Below are 22,220 nucleotides of genomic sequence, written 5' to 3'. Positions count from 1 at the left end.
ATGTCGGTTGAACATGCATGTAACCACCTTATTAAACGCCGATTCTTATATACTGGTAATCTAATAAATATTTTATTGGGGTTCCAGTGGTTGTACTTTAACACATCATCATCATCATCATCATCATCATGGTGCTACAGCCCTTAGAGGGCCTCGACCTTCTCAAGCGTTCTACGCCATTCTGTTCTGTCCCTTGCCTGCACTTTCCAGTTGCCGACTCCGATCTTCTCGGCATCTTGTGTTACCCCGTCCATCCACCTCAACTTTGGTCTTCCCCGTCTTCTCATTCCCACGGGTTGAGCTGTTAGAATCCTTTTTATCATGTTCGATTCAGGGGCTCGGGCTACATGTCCTGCCCACTGCAGGCGATTTCGCTTAATTATAGTGATAATATCTTTTCCACCAAACGTTTGCTTGTAGATATTCTGCAGTTCAAAGTTATATCTACGCCTCCATATTCCGTTCTCACAAACCGCTCCGAATATCTTGCGTAGTACCTTTCTTTCAAAAATTGATAGAGCGGATTCATCTGTTTTAGTTAGCGTCCATGCCTCTGAACCATATGTGAGAACGGGGACTATCAATTTTCTATACAGCCTTATACGAGTTTTTTGAGACAGACGTTTGTTAGATAAGTACTTTGATAGACCATGATAACACCTGTTTGCAATTATTATTCGCCTTTTTATTTCCTCAGATGTGTCATTATTGGGGTTAACCGATGTCCCTAGATATATGAACTCTTTGACCGCTTCGAAGTTTTGGTCATTGATGATTAGATCTGCATCAACATTTCCAGCTCTTGTGTTTGTGTTGGTCGCCATGAATTTTGTTTTATTTTGATTTATATGTAACCCCATTAGTTCTGCTGCTGCTACTAGATCGGTTAGGATTTCCGCAGTTCTCGCCCTGGTTCTTGTTATAATGTCCACGTCATCTGCATATGCAAGAATTTGGACTGATCTATTAAATATTGTCCCTCTGCTATCTAAATTAGCGGCTCGTACAACTTTTTCTAAGGCTACATTAAAAAGCTGACACGCCAGCGCATCTCCCTGCCTTAACCCCTTATGTATTTCGAATGGGGTTGACGAGTCGTTTTGAATTTTTACTGCTGATAGCATCTTCGCCATTGTCACTTTTATCATAGATATGAGTTTTTTTGGAATTCCCAACTCATTCATAGCATTGTAAAGACTTGGCCTTAAGACACTGTCATATGCCGCTTTAAAATCGACAAAAATATGGTACATATCTATGTTAAACTCTTGCGCTTTTTCGAGGATCTGTCGTAGTGTAAAGATCTGGTTAATGGTTGAACGTCCGCGCCTGAATCCTGCCTGATATTCTCCTAGAAACGTTTCGGTATAGGGCTTCAATCTCTCGTGTAAAATGTTTGACAATATCTTGTATGCTGTATTTAGGAGAGTTATTCCGCGGTAATTATTGCACTCCAGTTGGTTGCCCTTTTTGTGTAGCGGGCATATTAAGCCTAAACTCCATTCTTCAGGCATTTGCTCCTCAGACCAAATTTTACAAACAATTTCTCGCATCACCTTGGTGATCTGCTCTCCACCGTGCTTAAATAACTCTGCTGGGATGCCATCGCTGCCTGGAGATTTGTGGTTCCTTAGTTTTTCAATAGATATTTTCACTTCTTCTACCGAGGGGGGTTCCACGAGCTCCTCTTTTCGGTATTCCAGCTCTATGTTGTTAGTAGGTTCCCCTTCCAGCAACTCTTGAAAGTGCCCTACCCGTCGTAACAGGATATCATCTTTGTTGGTAAGTAAGTTACCTTCCTTATCATTGCAATATTGATTCTCGGTTTGAATCCTTTTCTAATAGTATTTATTTGATGGTAGAACTTTCTTGTTTCTCTGTGACTCATATGGCTTTCAAGCCGTTCTAATATGTCATTTTCTGAGTCACGTTTCTTTTTTCGGTGTATGCGTTTTTCCTCTCTCTTTTCTTTTTTTTATCTATCTATTGTTGTCCTAGTTTTCCGTTGTTGCATGGTCCTAAATGCCTCGTTCTTCTCATCTGTTATTTTTTTGCAGTCTTGGTCGAACCAGTCGTTTCTTTCTTGGGTTCGGGATATTCCCAAGGTGCTTTCGGCTGCTAACCTCAGAGCCTCCTTGCAGTTGTTCCACATTTCCGTGCTTGACTGGTCGACTGCCCAGGTGTGTTCTAGGATTTCTTTTATATTTGAATGGAACTGTTCCTCTATGATTTCATTACTTTAACACATGGTAATCTAAAAGTCAAAGAATTAGGAATGCACGTCATAGATTTAATGACATCAATTTTTTCTCATATATTAATTTTTTAGACGGTCTAGACGGCCCAATTGGCTGAGGAGCAGTCGATCGATAAGTTTAGTGGATTTGCGATCGAGGTTCGAGCCTCAGCCAGGTCATTTGAAATTAATAAAAGTTCAACGCCGTAGTATAAAATTCAATAGAATCTACGACTTGGTCTGGAATAAACTGGCGTCTGATCGGCCTATGGAGGAGCGGTACGGCAGGGGATAAGGGCTTGCGGCTTGGTGATACTCCTCCATAGATTCCTACCGAAGGACGTTGACGCCTAAGAACGGTGCCTATATACACTAAGCATCAAAATTAACGCACCACCTTAAAAATGGAACATTTTTGATGTCTCGTATTTCCTAAACCTGTTGTCCTATTTGAGTAATTTTTTTAGTATATGATAGCTCTATTCTTCAGGAATGTCGATGTAATAATATAATTGCTAAAGAGATAAGTGTCATTGTATACCGGGTGTAACAACGATAGTGTGTTTTTTCCTCAAAGTTTGGAACACTTTGTGGAATATTCTAGCATATATAAAATATTGAAATCAAAACTCAATTGTAGCCTTATGCTTTCTTAATGTTTTGATTTTCGATTCATTCGCTTATGTGAGATAATAAAAAAGTTAGGTACTTTAACAACTAGCAATGTTATTCATCAATACAGGGTGTATATAAATAAATGCGACAAACTTTAAGGGGTAATTATGAATGAAAAAATAATGACCGTTTGCTTTATAAACATAAATGTCCGCAAATGCTCTGTTTTCGTTGAATTTTTTCTTACAAACTGACGATTTATTTATTGCTCTAAAACTGGTTGAGATATGCAAATTAAATTTGGAAGTTTTTAAGAGGTAGTTATTGCGCATTTTTGACATACAATTAAGAATTATATATTTCCCATTGACGTGGGAAGGAGGGAAAATAAGGATAATCCCTAACAATATAAATAACTGGATAGAACTCTCAGCAGAAAGATAAAAGAATTCAAAGAGAAATGGTTACAAGGAAAATGTCAAGAGATAGAAGAGCTAGAACGAAGATACGATAGTTTTAACATGCATAAAAAATCAAGGAGTTTACTTATACTTACAAGAAAAAACAGTTTGGTAAGTTAACAGGCGAGAACAACAAACTTATTGTAGATAAAGAAGAACAGTTACAGACTTGGGCAATTTACATAAAAGATTTGTTTACGGATTATCGTCATATTTCTACGAACTCTTTTGATCTGAATGGACCAAAAATATTGAAAAGTAAGGTGATAAAAGCTATAGATCAAACGAAAGATGGGAAAGCAACAGGATGCGATGAAATACCAGGCGAATTTTAAGTTTTTAACGAGAACAACATGAATGTAGTATTGGAAATGTTTAATAAGATATACGATACTGGTCAAATTCCATCGGACTGGTTGAAATCTACATTTGTGCCCCTTCCCCAGAAATCCAATTCTAAGACTTGTAGCGAATATCTCCTTATAAGTTTAATGAGTCACACCCTTAAAGTATTCTTGCGTATTATCCATTTCAAAATACGAACAAAATTAGAACACAACATAAGTAAAACACAGTTCGGTTTTAGATGCGGTTTTGGAACTCGAGAGCCCCTATTTGCAATACAAGTCTTGATTCAAAAATGCCTGGATCAACAGAAAGATGTTTACACCTGTTTCATCGACTATCAAAGAAAGCATTCGATACTATCAAACATGACAAACTCATAGAACTATTACATCTTTCAGGACTTGACACTAAGGACATCCAGATTATAAAAAATCTATATTGGAATCAAACAGCCCACATAAAGAATGGAGATATGGTGAGTGAAAACATAACCATTTCTAGAGGGGTTAGACAGGGCTGTATTCTTTCGCCACTGCTTTTCAACCTGTACACGGAACAAATATTTCTAGAGGCACTGGAAGAGTACAATGAGGGCATCAAGATTAATGGCGTACCAATAAGTAATTTTCGATATGCAGATGATACTGTTACTGGCCGATTTTTTTCTTTTATGGCATAGACTTGGGTGTCAATTAGCCAGTCACAACTTTTTGTTTTCTATTCATACATAAAGAAGGCAATGAGGTACTTAGAGTTCCATAGCAAACTCTTCCACAGCTCTCTACTCAGTTCAAAAGCCGCAGCTGGTCGCTATGGACTGTCCAAGTTGCTCACCACATTTTTCCATTATACATCTTCTTCTTTTTTCATATGAACATAATATATCAAAATATCAGGATTAAAAGTTTAGAGGTTAATTTTAGTTTCACTGATAATTTTCATTAAACAATCATATATTTTTGCTATTCAGAGACAATAGATGGGACACATTGAAAGGTGGAAAAACATTACATTTTATTAAATCTTCGATTAAATTATAGGTGTATGGAATGTATTTTGTGCACTCAAAGAAAGTGTGATTCAAAGCACCCACCTTCTGACATTCAGTACAAAGATTTGAATCAAAAACTTTAATTCTTGATAGATGTATGTATATAAACAATATATATAAACAAGCATGTCCAAACTTCATTCTAATTAATGGTGATATATATCTTCGAGGTACTACATAATTTTTAAGCCAATATATATTTGGAACAAAAGGTTGAATCAGTGAATACTGAGATTTGGATTGTTTACAAAGATCTCGCCATGATTGACTCCACTGATTTTTAACTCGATGCTTAATAGTGTTAACTAAATCAGATATGCAAAACTTACGATTATTTGAAGTACCATACTCAATAGCTTTTTTAGCCAAACTATCAACATATTCATTATGCGTTAGTCCTATATGAGCCTTAACCCATAAAAAGTTCACTCTTCTTTTATTTTTATGAATTTCAAAAAGGATTTTCTTAATTAGTAGGATATAAATATTTGAATTGTTATTGGGAAAATCTATACTTTGAATAGCAAGAAGAACAGAGAGTGAATCGGAAATAATTTTTGTAGATATATCTTCTGATTCTTTAAAATATTGCAGGGCTTCATAAATTGCTATGATCCGATAACATCAAAGATTTACAGATGATGCTAAATAGAGTAAATACAACTGGCAACCGATTTGGACTGAAGATCAATAGAAAGAAAACTAAATTTATGGTGATCAGTAAAAAGAACATTCAACATATCGACCTGAATATTGAAGCCGAACGTATTAAAAGAGTACACCGATTTAAATATCTGGAATATACAGTAAATGATAAGTGGGACCCAGACGTAAAGATTAGGATCCGAATTGAAATAGCAAGATCCAAATTCATAAAAATGAGAAAGCTCTTAAGCAACCGCAACCTAAGCATTAACCTCCGATGGCCCTCCACGAAATGCTACGTACTCTCTACGCTACTTTACGGAGTAGAAGGGTGGACGTTAACAGCAGCAACTATAAAGAAGTTAGCGGCTCCATAAATGTGGCTGTATGGACGCATACTGTGAATACCTTGGACAGACAGAGCGACCAACACAGAGATATTGAGACGAATGGGTAAAGAGGTGGAATTGTTAACAACTGTTAAAAGGAGGAAAGCGTCATACCTGGGCCATGTGTTCCGTAATGATAAATACAGTCTGCTACAGCTTATCGTGGAAGGCAAGATTGAAGGTAGAAGAGGTTTGGGCAGAAAGAAAAAATCCTGGCTGAGAAACTTGAGGGAATGGTTTCAAATACCAGAAGCTGCGAATATAATACATGCGGTACAAAACACAGAAGCCTATCGTTTGATGGTCGCCAACCTTCGGTAGAAGACGGCACATAAAGAAGAAGATTCTGAAGGGAGCTTTTTTGTCGGGGCTATTTTGTGGGCGAGCTATTATTCCGTAGCTATTTTGTCCGCAGGCTATTTTGTCGGAGCTGTTTTGTGTTCGGGCTATTATGTCGGGGCTATTTTGTCGGAGCTTTTTTGAGGTCGGGTACCGCATTCTATCACTTAAACTCAACATATTTTGATAGTTTATAGACGGAATATACTTTGAGGTATTGCAGAATTTAAATATTTTAATATTTTTTAAGGCACACTCCTACTGCTTTTCCCACCTACTACGACTACTTTTTGGACATAAACAAGCGTTGCTGGGTCGCTTGGGAATGGCTAGTGCCCCCATATATACATGATCGAACGAAGAGGTATTCTGAAATATTAGTACCCACTATTGATACGGTTCGAACAACTTATATTTTGGGGTTAATGAATAAGATCAGAAAACCTATTGTACTGATTGGAGAAACGGGAACATCGAAAACGGCGATTATTCAGGATTTTTTAAGGTAAGTAGGTAATATTTTTTATCACAGGTTCTATTCGGGTTTACTATTTATGTCTCAATAATTTATAAAGCACATTACATACCGGTAGTTCGAAAATATGTCAGTAAGCTTAAGTATAACTGCAGTTTTTTTAGTGCGTCATAGTTTGTCGAATTCACTCTAACGTATTAAGCTCGAAGTGACAGAAAAAACGTCCGTCCGTGATCATTATACATAGAACTTAGAAAATTAGAAAAATTCGTTGAAGGGTATTTTCATATTAAAGCCGCTTATACTTACATTTAATTCGTAGATTTCAAGCAGGCATATGATCGTATAAATAGAAAAGAAATGTACCGTGCTCTGAAACAATTACAAATCCCCAAAAAATTGATTAGCTTGGTTGAAATGACGCTGGCAAAAACGAAAAGCGAAGTAGTGTGGAAAGACATCTCAGAGGACTTCGAAATCAAACAAGGACTCAGGCAGGGTGACCCTGCCTGAATAATGAGGAAATGCAGCATAAAAATGGAAGAAAACATATTTAAAAATGAACATTAATGTATTGATTTTGCGGATGATCTAACAATATTAGCAAAATCAAAGAAAGAATTGAGAAGAATTGTGAAAAAGATAGAAAAAGAAGCAAATAGGTTTGGCCTAAAGATAAATGAAAAGAAAACCAAATACCTACATGATAATGGGTGATACGCAGCAAGACCATGAAGAGTTTATAAAAATACAAGGGAGAAAGATTACATATACAGTTTTGATAGAGTGGAAGAGTTTACTTACCTTGGTGTGAAAGTAATGGAAAATGGATATGAGGATAAAGAAATAGAATCCAGAATTACAAAAGGCAACCAGAAATACGGAATGCTGAGATCCTTAATGAAGTCTAAGTTTGTTTCAAGAAAAACAAAAGAAAGAATTTACAAGACAGTGATTAGAGCTACGGTTTTATATGGAGCTGAATTATGGGTTTTAAGAAAGGCAGATGAAGAAATATTAGAAAGATGGGAGAGGAAAATTCTCCGATCAATTTACGGAGGCATAAATACACAAATGGGATGGAGAAGAAAGACAAATAAAGAGTTGGAAGAGCTGTATACGAAACCAAAAATCACCGCAATAATAAAGGCGCATAGAGTAAGATGGCTGGGACATGTGCAAAGATTGGAAAACCATAGAATGACCAGGATGATATTGAACAGGAAACCACTAGGGAAAAAAAGGAAAGAAAGACCTCGTAAAAGATAGTTTGACAGCGTCCAAGCAGATTTATGAGAATTAAAAAAGATAACTGGAGAAACAAGATATTAGACAGAAGAGAATGGAGAGAAATTGTAACAGAACAATGTGCCATGAATTGTAAAATGAGAGCTATATATATGTATATATTTATATGATGTATTTTTTAATAGACAAATTAATATCGTATATTGTAGATATGTATAGTAAAAAAATGTAATTGTGTTTTTCACGCCCAGGGTCGATATGGCCTGTTGAGCAAAATAAATAATAATACTTACATTTAATATACAGTGTGTCAATTTGAAAAGTTGCCACCACCTATAATTTGGTCCCTATAGAAAATCTAAAAATATGCAAAAACACGTCAAATTTATTTGTGAGAGGGGCATTTTGTAGATCAGTTTTCAACTAAATTACACAACCCTCTAGCTAGGGTGGGCACAACCCCCAAAATTTTTAATTGAAAGGGGGGGTGAGTGATACCTAATTTTGAAGGTCATTCAGTTACCTTTTAAAAAATACCACATACCGTATATTTCTTTTTAGTACTTTTAGAAAAATCTTGGCCTCAATACTCTAAAAAATTTTGGAGTTCTGAACTCGATACTTAATATATTTACGGTTCTACTTGATTTTTCCAAAAATACTTCAAAAAAATACTCTAAATACTCCAACACACAAAAAAATTAAATTTTTTGTCCAGTACTCCAAAAAAAGTTTTGGAGTTCTGAACTCGGTACTTTTAATATCTGTAGGGTTTCACTTGATTTTTCCAAAAGTACTGAAAAGAAATATAATGTATGTGGTATTTTTGAAAGGGTAATCGAACGATCTTTAAATTGAGGTATCACTCAACCCCCCTTTCAATTAAAGATTTTGGTAGTTGTGTCCGCCCCTGCTAGAGGGTTAGTGTAATTTAGTTGAAAACTGGTGTAAAAAATGTCCCCCTCACAAATAAATTTGACGTGTTTTGTACATTTTTAGATTTTCTATAGGGACCAAATTATAGGGGGTGGCAACTTTTCAAATTGACACCCTATATTTATAATTGGTAGACAATTAATCTAAATTTAAAATCAAGATGCAGTAGAAATCAACAAACCAAGATACGTTAAAAGCTACTAGGAGCACTCCTGAAACATAATTTACAATGTATTAACTCTGTAAATCATGATTTGGGATTTACAATGTATATATAATATATTGCAAATTATGATTCGGAAGTACTCCTAGTAGCATTTAACGTGTCTTGGTTTGTTTATTTATACTGCATATTGGTTGTAAATTTAGTATATAGTACTCGTAATAGATAACCAATCCATGATGCGAATAAAGATAATTTGAAACAAAAGTAATCTATCGTGACATTACTTTTAAAACGTTAACGGATAAAATGGCAATTTTGTAATTTTAGGTTAGAAATTTGTCAACGACGTAAATATAAATATTTTATGTCATTGGTCATCGGACATTGTATAGTGAAATTGTGTTCGATATTTATTTATTTTTTCCTTAAAATATTTTAAATATTAATATTCTGGCAAATATTTATATAAATATTAATAATTTTATAAACGTAAATATAAATATTCTGACAACTGTCAGATTTAACTCAAATGTCATGCAGCGATTCTCGACATTCTTAAAATCATACTTATATGACGTCAAAATTAATGACGCGCAGAAAAAAGGGTTTGGTATCAACTGTATTTGAAATTTTGCTTATATAAAAAATTAATACAAAAATTTTTTATATATTGGAAGAATCTCACACATCTTCCATAAGCAAATATCTGGATTTAGTTTTCTAAAAGGAAGCATATTATGCAACTTAAAACATAATGCCCAGCATTTCTTACAAAAGTATGATTTCGTTCACGATAAGACATGTTTTCCTAAACTGAAACTTATCCGACCGTGTCAGATTGAAGACAGATTCTTTGAGACAAAGTCACAAAGACAACCTTCCTACCTACTTAACAGACTTGTCTCGGTATCTAGAGCCATTTACTTTAAATGACCAAAAATAGGTGTTAATTTGTTTCTCTGAACTACTATGATAATAAACAAATTTTAACAGGAGAATGAATCACAAGAAACAGAAGAAACAAAGATGTCAGGTTTAACAAACATTTTTTAATATTAAATATGCATGCTGAGCAATATCTATATCTCTTGGATTAGATAAAACAGATCTATGCCGAACTGAGATTGTCCGGAAACGTTTTATAATTAGTCAGTTTTAAGACAGTCCTGGGGCAAACCTTTAGCCACTAAGGCAGTTTTCCAGCAATTTACTGTTGTTATGAAAATATTCTATTGTGCTTTAATATAAAAATTATGCATAAAGGATGAGGCAGATAAAGGGCATATTAGACATCAGCAGAATCATGAAAATTGGAATAAATGAGTTTTGAAGGGTGATCTATTAAATGAAAATATTTTCATCTATTTGCTACTTCCGGTTATACCGGAAGTTGCTTATAACTTCGTTTTTTTAATAGGACACCCTGTATATTTTTACATTTTTGGATTTTCCTTAATATCTTCTTTTTTAAAATATGAGGTTTTTTTAGTACTATACAGGGCGTTTTAAAAGATAATTACGTTACGTAAAAATATTCACACCTTGTAGAATTGTAGTAGTTTGATATCAAAAACTCTACTTACGTTCAAGTGATGTTTAATATATTCTAAAATTATTAAGAATCATTAGTATATCTAATTTTTTAATTTTAGTATACAGTGTTGGTCGAAACTCAGAATCAATATTTTCTGCGTTTTTCCTAAAACTAACTGCTTTAATTTGTGAGTTATTGGTGATTCAAGCCAAACATTAATTCCGCCAAAAAATACTTAAAATTTTATTAGGTTTTCCGTGAAAATTATCAATCACAAATAATTTTTCGGAAATAAATACATATTAATCTAGACTGATCCTTAAAATAACCAATAATGGTTTAGCTATCAAAATACCTACGTAGTTCAGATTGTTGGTGCGATTAACAATTAAGTACAAATTAAAGCAGTTAGGTATACGGAATGCTTAAGAAATAAAAAAGTACCATAGATCATCATGTTACTACAGTACTAAAATACAGGGTGTTCCATTTAAGAAAACTTAGAAAATACTCATTCCGAGTTTCGACCAATCCTGTATACTAAAATTAAAGATTTAGCTATACTATTGATTGTATTACATAGTATAGTATAGTTGATCCAAAAGATGACATAACCCAGACATCCAAAGTGAAAGTTATGCTTCAACACCAAATTGTTCTATATGGTCCACACAATGTCCAGAAAAAAGTCACACCATTTTGAGCGTCGCGTTTGGGGGGGAGAGGGGGGAGAAATCGGTAAATTCGTAGTTTTTTAAGTTTTTCGCCAATATTTCTAAAACTATGCGGTTTAGCATGAACAACCTTCTATACAAAATTGTTAGGTCCTATTCATAATCTTTCTAAAATGAATGGTTCCAAAGTTACGGAGGTAGTATAGTATAACTGGTCCAAAAAAAGGCCTAACCCAAACATCCAAAGTAAAAGTTTTCCTCCAACACCAAAATGTTCTATATGGTCCACATATTGTTCAGTAAAAAGTTACACCATTTTGAGCGTCCGGTTTGGGAGGGAGATGGGAGAGAAGCCGGTAAATTAGTAGTTTTTTTAAGTTTTTCGTCAATATTTCTAAAACTATACTTTAGCGTAAACAATGTTATATACATGAATGTTCTACATGAAATTTAAAACAAAAAATGTTCTATACATAATTGTTATAAAATCAACGGTTCCAGAGTTACGGAGGGTGAAAAGCCGAGGTTTTCGAAACTTTTTTATATTTTTTGGGCAATATTTATGATATAACTATACCAAAAACCCAGACATCCAAAGTGAAAGTTATCCTCCAACACCAAATTGTTCTATATGGTCCACATAATGTTCAGAAAAAAGTCACACCATTTTTAGCGTAGGGTTTGGGGGGGAGAGGGGGGAGAAATCGGTAAATATAAAAAGTACCGAAAACCTCCACTTTTCACCCTCCGTAACTCTACTCTGGAACCGTTGATTTTATAACAATTATGTATCGAACCTTGTTTGTTTTAAATTTTATGTAGAACATTTTTCTATAATACATTCCTTACGCTAAAGTATAGTTTTAGAAATATTGACGAAAAACGTAAAAGAACTACTAATTTACCGACTTCTCCCCCATCTCCCCACCAAACCGGACGCTCAAAATGGTGTAACTTTTTACTGAACAATATGTGGACCATATAGAACAATTTGGTGTTGAAGGAAAACTTTTACTTTGGATGTCTGGGTTAGGCCTTTTTTTGGACCAATTATACTATACTACCTCCGTAACTTTGGAACCGTACATTTTAGAAGGGTTATGCATAGGGCCTTTTTTATTTCAAATTTAATGTAGAACAATTTTGTGTAGAAGGTTGTTCATGCTAAACCGCTTAGTTTTAGAAATATTGACGAAAAACGTAAAAAACTACGAATTTGCAGATTTCTCCCCCCTCTCCCCCCCAAACCCGACGCTCAAAATGGTGTGACTTTTTTCTGAACATTATGTGAACCATATAGAATAATTTGGTGTTGGAGGATAACTTTCACTTTGGATGTCTGGGTTTGGGTCTAACTATACCATACTAAAACTATTGCAATTGTAAACTATTACAATTGTACAGGGTGTGAATATTACAATGAAATTTTTATATACGAAAATATCTTTTAAAATACTCTGTATAACATTACAAAACCTCATATTTAAGAAAGAAGACATCAAGGAGAGTCCAAAAATGTAAAAATATAAAGGGTATCCCATTTAAAAAAATGAAATTATAAGCAACTTCCGGTATAACCGGAAGTAGCAAATAGATGAAAATATTTTCATTAAATAGATTACTCTTCAAAACCCCTTCATTCAAATGTTCATGATTTTGTTGCCTTTAGTTCTCGAGATATTTCTAATAGGCCATTTATTTGCCTCACCCTTTATACCAGGACCAAATAAGTGATATTTCTAATATTTTCAGGGAGCTAATTATTAATTTTCAGCAAACTTATAATAATTGACTATAGTCCGTGCACTGACGGTAAAACGTTTATACATATTTAAAGAAACCGAATAGATTGACATGAAATTTAGCATACACATAGGTAACATTCCAAAAAAGAAAAGTGATATTGTGCCGATGTGTGCTTTTGCCATGGAGGTGAGTTTTACCTCTTCTCGGTAGTGAAAAAATATGTTTAACATAAGTCCGGAAATTTATAAACTGTTTATAAATTTATAAATTCTAAGCAAATTTTTTTTCTAAATATATATTTAACTCAAAAAGTAAGTTATTTTATCGATAAAAACATTCCTAGCAAAAAATAGCCCATAAAAAAGTTAAAAAAAATGATGATGGTGGATGTATGATCCCTAGAACCAGTAAAAGAAGAGATGCTATAGAACAAAAATTGCTTAGTATTAGTCAGTTTATCCATTTCCGGGCTTATTTTGAACGTATATTTTTTCACCACCGAGAAGGGGCGAAACTCACCCCCAGGACAAAAGCGCACATCGGCACGATATCACTTTTCTTCTTTGACATGTTACCTATGTGTATGCCAAATTTCATGTCAATGCAAGCGGTTCTTTAAAATTTTGAGCAAAAACCGTGATTCAATGTACTCTCGGCTAATCCTAGCTTATTTTGAACGTATATTTTTTCATCCAAGAGGTGAACCTCACCCCCAGGGCAAAAGCGCATATTGGTGTTTTGGGCAAAACACACCAATATCCCTTTTCTTCTTTGACATGTTACCATGGTATTCCAAATTTCATGTCCCAAGCAGTTCTTTAAAATTTGGAGCAAAAACCGTGATTCAATGTACTACTCTCTATTTTCTATAACTCTGATGTTTGGAATAAATGGCTTACGATACAATTTCACAACAATAATGTTTTAATGCCTTCTGGACCAAAATAATCGGCTTTTTTTATTGGTACATACGGTTGTAGACTTAAACCGTATGTACCAATAAAAAAAACCCTTTTTTTGGTCCAGAACGCATTAAAACATTATTGTTGTGAAATTATAACAAAACGATCTATCTATATTTTAAAATTATTATTATTATTTTAGTACAGTGGGTATATTATTTTAAGTAAAACATGTGGATTAATAAATGTGTATTGTTTTAGAAACCTCGACCAAGATATTTTTATTCTGCTCAATATTAACTTTTCATCAAGGACTTCGTCCATGGATGTCCAGATGAATCTGGAATCGTCAGTTGAAAAACGAACCAAAGAAATTTATGGACCACCGATGGGTAAAAAGCTTATTTGCTTTATAGACGACATGAATATGCCCCAAGTTGATGACTATGGTACACAACAGCCAATAGCGTTGCTCAAGTTGTTATTCGAGAAAGGAGGATTCTATGACAGAGGTTTGACTTTCAAACAGATGTTGGTGCATAATTTTTTCAGGCTTCTATGATGAATTCTAAAAATATATCGTTAAGTTGTAAGAGTTCAATTGTTTCTAAGTCTACTTAACCACGAGGTCACAGCAGTTTGACTTAACCCGTAACTGCTTCCGACAGGATCAGGGTGACCCAGCGATACAGTGGAGCCCCGATAAGTCGGCCCCCGATAACCCGGACCGATTTTTATCAGACAAACATTTCAACAATAAAAATGTATGTAATATAATATTTGAGAGAATGGGTATTTGTGTAATTTGAACATGGCACACTACGTTCATTGTCGTGTTATCGGAAACAACAGACACCTGTAGTATCCTTTATTTATTTCAAACTCTCTTGGCATTGTTTAAAAAAAACTAAAAGACCATTAAAAAATACATTTTTTAACAATGGACTTAGTCTTCACTGTTAAAACGTAAAAATTTTGTAGTAACAATGGAAAAGAAACTAGAAGCATTAGGTAGAATTGAAAAAGGCGTAATTGATATGTAATTTAGATGTGTACTGTGCATATATGTTTCATGTTATTTCAATTATAACGGAGTTTATCTGTAAGTATACAGTATTTTATTAATTTTTACCATTTTCTCCGGCTAACCCGGATTTTCGATAACCCGGATCGGCCGCGGTCCCGATTAATCCGAGTTAACGAGGTTCCACTGTATTTTACTACGAAGTAGTAAAGCGATAATGTACTACGAAGTTCGAATCTTATTTTATCAGATACCGATAAGTAATTTGGTCTTATTCATTTTAAAATATTGTTTTTTAGTTGTTAATGTAAATTTAGTTGATCATTAACAATTAAAATTAAACAATTAAAAAAACTATATTTTAGAATAAAACCTGCCAAGAATTATTTTAAGGAGCTGATCTAAGAAGGCTTTAGCTGGAATTTAGATACTTCTTAATTTCAAAAATTATTTTTTTTACTTGTGTTTTTAAACCTTGAAAATCGTCATTTTTCGATTTTTTTCAGCTTTAAATTGTTCATAACTAGGAAAGGATTAATTTTAGAGGAAAATTACCAAGACTTTTTTGTTCCCAATGATCGAACGAACTTAAAATAATGTTTACCCGGGCCGAAAAAATTGTTTTTTTATAATTTGTTTAAATTTTTTTTTAGTTAATGTAGCAATAATTCAGAAATTATGGCATTTAGGTATAGAGAATATAACATGAAAAATAATCAGTATTTCTTAAGCACTTCAAAAAGCAAAAAATATACTGGGTATTCGATTTGAAATAAGAAAATTAAGTAGATATCCAGAAAAACAGAAGATTTGACAACGATGGAATTACCACTGTAATATCGGCCGCATTAAAAGACCCGTATCCAACAAAATCTATAAAAATCGTTCTAGCGGTTTTCGATAAATTACCGTGTTTCCATATTTATTCGCTCCCCTGTATACTTGGGACACATAATAAAATTGAATAGACACAACCAAATGGCAGAAATAAAGAGTCGAACGAAGATAGCATGGGCCTCGTTTGGTAAGCTCAGCTTCATATTGAAGAATAAAAAATACCCTCAATATCTAAAAACGAAACTTTACGACTAATGCATTTTTCCGGTCCTCACATATGGATGTCAAACATGGACTATGGACAGAATTGCGCAAACACAAAGAGCAATGAAAAGATAAATTATCAACATAAAACTGTCAGATAGAAAAATGAATTCCTGGGTAAGAAATATCACAAAGTTAAGGATGCTACTCGACAAACAGCTAAACTAAAATTGAATTTCACCTGTCATACTATTAGACAAAAAGACGAAAGATGGGATAAAGTTATTAAATAGTGGAGACCATAGACGTACATAAAACAAAGAGGGAGACCACAGATGAGATACGTATGTAGATGACAGTGGCGGCTCGTCAGAGGAGGCAAGGGAGGCTCAGCCTCCCCATAAATTTTTTACACACTCTATACTGTTTTGTTTATCATGAATCGCGAAAACAACAATTACTCTCACTATTATACAACGTGTAAATTCCATATTATCACTAATTATCCATACGTACGGAGCATTAGAATTAGAACGCATGATCGCGTCTCAGTTTTATTACATATTATTGTAGGCAGGACCCTGGGTTATCACGAGATGCATGAACGGAGCACGGAGCCGAGAAGCCCAACAGTCTCCCTAGCTAATGCTCCGTGCAGCGCAGCAGGCGTTTAAGGAGACCCGGTCTCCTAACAGTGCATCTACGGCGGCATCACACGCTGCCCGGAGATATACCAAGGGAGGCAGAGTACTTTCTCAGCTCCGTTGGGTGGTTGGATGCGTCTCGGGACAACGAATTTTAGGGTCCTGACTAAAAATAATGAAAAATCTAAAAGTGCGAATTTTGTTATGAAATTTGGTATGTGGGGTTATAATAATATTTGGAACAACTTGCTCAAATAACTTTTTCCGATATCTCTAACTCAAAGCAAAATATCGGTAATTTATCGTGTTTTTGAATTCGCAGTAGGCCGCGTTTAGAATTAAAAAAATTCAGTTGAGTATCTTAAAAAATTTTAAGCTTCATTGTGTATGGACGGCAAAACTTCAAATCTCTATTTATTTTGATATGCATAGGTATCTATTTACAAATAGATGGAATTGTTAACAAATAAACTACACAAACTTTGGTATTAAACTTTTACTATTAGACTAACTATTTTTAAAATGATATGATATCATGAAATTATGAATTAGGATGATATTATGAAATGTAAATAAAAAATGGTCAAAAGATTGGGCCTTAAATTACATTTTTTGGCGCATTTTTTTGCTAGTGCAAATTTGTCTAGATATTTTACAGTTAGGTATAGCCTCCCCTATTGTAAAAATCACGAGCCGCCACTGGTAGATGACCTAAAACACCAAGCCGGCTCAAAATGGATGCACATGGCTCAGTATAGAGAGACATTAAAGAGCGAAGTGGAGGCCTATGTCCAATATTCGATGTTACAAGGCTGATAGATAGATATATAGTGATCGTTATAAACATTTTTTATCTGTGTTTCCCAATTTGATCTTGTTTTCTAACTTTTATTGCTGTGCCTTTATGATAACTTTTTGTTTATGGCAGTTAGAAGTTTTTTCAAATTAAAAACTACAGATTAAATGAGACTATTTTGGAAGCTTCGGGATATTTTTCTTAACACGTTGACGGACAGTGAGTCAAATGTATAAGCAAGTGTTGTGACACTTTATGTATTTTGCATAGTAGAATAGGGAAAAATACAACGTCTGTAGACGTTGTGTCACATTACATCCATAGAAATTAGACGTCTATAGAAGTTCTGTCCGTCAACGTGTTAATATTGTGTAGAAAGTTGAAGCAATTACCTTATAGCAAGAATGGATATAGCTGCAGTGCCATCATATTTATTATTCAGTTAGTATAAGTTTAATTTCTCTAATGGATTAAATCGACAAACATTTTGCTGAAGGCTTAGTTGGTTGAAAACAACTTGAGCATATAAATCTTAGCAGTGTTGAAAAAAAAAACAACATACATATGTATGCTGACATAAAAGTAAAAGAATAGAGAGTAAGTTACTCTGAATAACAGGACCAACCCTATTCGCGGTGTCAAGTACTTGGAAGGGAAACGAGAAACGACCATGCGCGAGTCGCGGAGAAATATTGCAACTATCTTAAATAATTCATATTGTCAATTGAAATTGTCAAATTGACGTATATTTCATACCTTCTGTCATTGAAGCAGAAAAAATATATATTGCTCCACAATATTGATATGATATGCAGTTATTATATAAAGATAAATTTAATTAATTGTATTTTGCTTGCAGTACTGCATTTTAACAACTAATTTTATTTACTACATACAATTGTTTACGTTTGCATAACATAACCTGAATCTTATTTTTGCTTCTTATTTTTTTTGGGATATGGCCTTGACAATTATCCAGTAACCAGGACTAATATAATTGGCCAATATAATTAAAAGTGCGAATAAAAGTACAGAGCGTAGAAATAGGGGTCGCTTTGCCGAACTTGCACGGTCCCAATAAAGAATTGACTAATTCACCTGAAGTAGAACCAAGTACTCGAAGTTTGGTAGTAGAACATTATTTCTTTAAAACTGGGCGATGGGGTAAAAAAGAGGTGACTCTTTCCTTCAATTTTATTAGAAAGTGACTTACAAATATGACCCATATCGATGAATTTCTGCATAGGTTTAAAATATCTTTTTCTAAAAAGATGATTAGATGAAAATATTTGTTTCATTTAATATAATAGAAGTGCTTTACAACAGTAATCTTTAAGTACCCCAGACGCATAAGGACACTCCTTAGAGGGAGCAGAAACAATAAATCCAGCTTCATCATTTCGCTTAAAAGTTTTTCATCAGACAGAAAATTCTTAAAAATTATTGTGGAGTAATTGTAGATTTGAATAAAATGTCCACGAATAATATAGTATTTAATGACTGTCATGGCAAAGCCAACAATTATTATCTAAGCTTACGATAATTATTGTGTTTGTGTGTGAAAAAATGGCTTGGATGCGGGTCCGTTAGCCACAGATTTTTATTTTATTTTTACCCCAATTTATTAGTTTTGTTATAATTATACCTATTTCACTTAATTGACTATATTTGTTTCTTTCAAGTAGTTTATGAGTAATTTAAATATTTCCATTTTATGACAACTTCGTAGATATTCTATACTAATTGGAAAATGAAATTGTGTTTGTCATAAATTGTAATATAATTGATTTATATATCTCTCGTTAATTTTGCATTCAAAGAAAATATGTTTCAAATTTCTAATCGAAACTTTATCACAAAAACAAACTGATGAAATAACTATTCCTAATTTGTGCAGATGTGCCTCATATTTTCCGTGTCAAGTTTTTAATGTGACAATAGTAGAAATATCTTGCTTTGGCAGGTTATACTTAAATATGTATTCAGGTGGCGGAGGAAGTTCTTGATGTAAAGAAAAATATAAATTTTTCGATATGCTTGAAATATTTTTCCATTTTTTTTCCATATTTTATTTATTCTAGCTTTGACGTCATTTATTGCATCTGTCGATAAGATCTGAGTTAGGATCTCACCTTTTTTATTGCATCTTTGGCCAACTCATCCATTAACGAAGAAAACACATATTGACGTATTAACACGTATTAAAACGTACTTATTGCTTGCTATAGCTATATTTAAGTGATTTCTAAAGACTCTTTTAATTTTACTTATTGGTTTCATTTCTGATTTCAGACGGTATAGGTTATATTATTTCAATGTATTTTTTGAATTCATTATGTAAAGCCAATTTGTATGTTAGTTTTAGAATTACTTCCTATTAGCAAAATTTTCTCAAGTATTATTTAATTCCAGGTAAAGATCTCAATTGGAAAATCTTAAAAGATATATCCTATTTCGCTGCAATGGGTATAGCAGGTGGTGGAAGAAATGAAGTAGATCCAAGATTCATATCGATGTTTATCGTTATAAACTTAGTGTTTCCCACAACGTCAACACTCCATCATATATATACCAGTATTCTGAATGGTCATCTGTCAACTTTTGATGAGGAGGTCCAGATAGCTCCTCTATTGATGACCATTACATTAAATCTTTATAATGTTTGCATTAACCAACTACCACCAACCCCAAGTAAATTTCATTACATTTTCAACATGAGGGATCTGTCAAGAATTACTGCAGGTAGGTACATTTTTTCTCCTACATTACCTTACCAATATTACCTTACCTAAACATTAGTTTGGATTTTAGACAGGCTGAACCCTTGTTCCTAATGTGTCTATTATCCTGTAGATTTTGTTAATATCTTTGTGTTTGGTAAAATTAACAAACATACACTGCTTCTAGAAATTAGTGCACCCCCTTAAACATGGGTAATTTTTGTTGTCCCGAATTTCCTAAACCTGTTGTCTGATTTAAGTGATTCTCTAATGTTATAGCCTTATTCTTAAACAATATCGCTGTAATAATATTGTTGCTAGACAGGTAACCAGGTGTACCAATCAAACTGTGATGTTTTCTCAAAGTTTGCGTCACCCTGTAGCCTCATGTTATCTTAACATTTGGTGCGTTCGGACGACCAAAACGGCTGGAGGGCTGAGTAAGTGGTAGCGTTCAGACGACACTGCTGGAAGTCAGCCTCTGAGAGATATACTAAGCTTTCCTTATCAGCGCTGGATACAACGACTCAGCCGATTTGTGCTGACACTCAGCCGCTGTGGTCATCCGAACGCACCCCTATTTTTTATTCATTCCCTTATATTGGATAATAAAAAAATTAGGCACTTTAACAACTAGCCATGTTCTTCATCAATACAGGGTGTTTCCAAATAATTTCTGCTAATACGACTATTCCATTTTTCAAAAAGGTAAAAAATCCGAAATTGCAAAAAATCAATTTTTCATTAAACTCCAATTTTTCTAAAATTTTCAAGGAAACACTAATGGATTACGATGCCAGATTGCCACACTTTTCATGTGAACTTCTTAAAATACAAAAAGTTCTCATGTTTTAAAAGGCAGATGCGGTAATTTATGGCCGTTTTGGCCATTATCGCAAAACCGCAAACCAGTTGACATAATAGTTGGTGGTCCGGCGAGTCAGTCTACACAGCATGTGAACCATTCAGACACACCCTCGCTCTCGCTAACATTACCCTTTCGAGATATAAGCAAAACACCACGCTTGTTTACCCAAAATAAATAAATATATTACTGTTCGTTGTTACACTTATTTTTAATTAATTCCGTCAACACACCACCACCGGAATAACTTACTCATCTTCTTCTTTAAGTGACGTCTCCAAATCGGAGGTTGGATATCACCATCACCATCTTTACTCTGTCTACCGCTGGTGTAAAGAGTTCCATTAATCTGCATTTAAACCAGTCCCTTAAAATTTTCAATTAATACACTCTACTTCTAGCTGTAGGGTCTTCTTTCTACTCTTATTTTCCCTGTGTGAACAATTTTAACATTTCATATCGCTATCGCCTTATTACGTGTCCGAGAAACTGTAGCTTTCTTATTTTATTGTGTTTATTGTTTCGCATTTTTTGTCCATTTCTTGCAATAGGTACTTTAGTGTTCGTTTTCTTAATTGTCCATTATATTCGTAGCACCATCTATAACACCACATTTTAAATTACTGTAGCTTATTTATATGCTCTTGCTGCAGTGCCCATATTTAAAGTCCGTATTTCAGTACCGAAATCACGTAATAATATCTATTCTCACTTCTACTTTTAATCTAGGTAAAAGTCTTTATTGGAGAAAATTATTTTTTATTTTTTAAAAACGCTTTTCTTGCTAGGATTTATCCTGGCCCTGATTTCAGTTATTTACTCATGATTTTCTCAAATCCAGATTCGGATGCATATTTTTATGTATTTATCAACATCGTATTTATCGGTACATCTCCCATAGACAAGGCGAAAACGGCAGGTGCGTTGGAAAAAATATTCCCATTTGATTTTTTTGCATAATCACATTCGTGAGACATTCCAGAATAAGGTTCAAGATGCCGTCCACGTAGCCCGATCAAAGAACAATCTGACCCCAAAAAAATAAAGGAAGGATGAAAATTTGGAAATAGGTAGTTGAAATTGTCTATTATTATATAAGAAAAAGTTTAAAATCCTACATCCCCCCCCCCCCCGAAGATGAAAAAAATTCATTCAAAATAAGACCGGAATTGGATAAAATGACTAATTCTAAACAACTTTTCTTCTATAGAGTTTCTTCATTAAGTCAATACTTTTCGAGTTATTTGCGAGTGAATATGTTCATGTTTAACAAAATAAAAGTTTTTGGACGGTTTTTCGGAGATAACTCAAAAAGTAAGTATTTTAGCGAAAAAAATATTAGCAAAAATATAGCCCATCAAAAAT

The 22,220-nt window shown here is 33.9% G+C and overlaps 1 protein-coding gene across 1 annotated transcript in view; it reads left to right on the top strand.

The window, feature by feature from the left end:
- The window catches only part of LOC114336768 (dynein axonemal heavy chain 10), an 863,661-nt gene that overhangs the window by 495,939 nt on the left and 345,502 nt on the right, over positions 1-22,220 (top strand). The window contains exons 39-41 of the mRNA XM_050648469.1: positions 6,335-6,589; positions 14,027-14,277; positions 19,683-20,012. Of these exons, the coding sequence (XP_050504426.1) occupies positions 6,335-6,589; positions 14,027-14,277; positions 19,683-20,012 (836 nt within the window). The remainder of the gene's footprint in view (positions 1-6,334; positions 6,590-14,026; positions 14,278-19,682; positions 20,013-22,220) is intronic.

The sequence above is a fragment of the Diabrotica virgifera genome, chromosome 4, assembly GCF_917563875.1.
Source record: "Diabrotica virgifera virgifera chromosome 4, PGI_DIABVI_V3a".
Lineage (NCBI taxonomy): Eukaryota > Metazoa > Arthropoda > Insecta > Coleoptera > Chrysomelidae > Diabrotica > Diabrotica virgifera.
The sequence above is the reverse complement of the archived record's forward strand: the minus strand, read 5'-3'. Positions and strand labels throughout refer to the sequence as shown.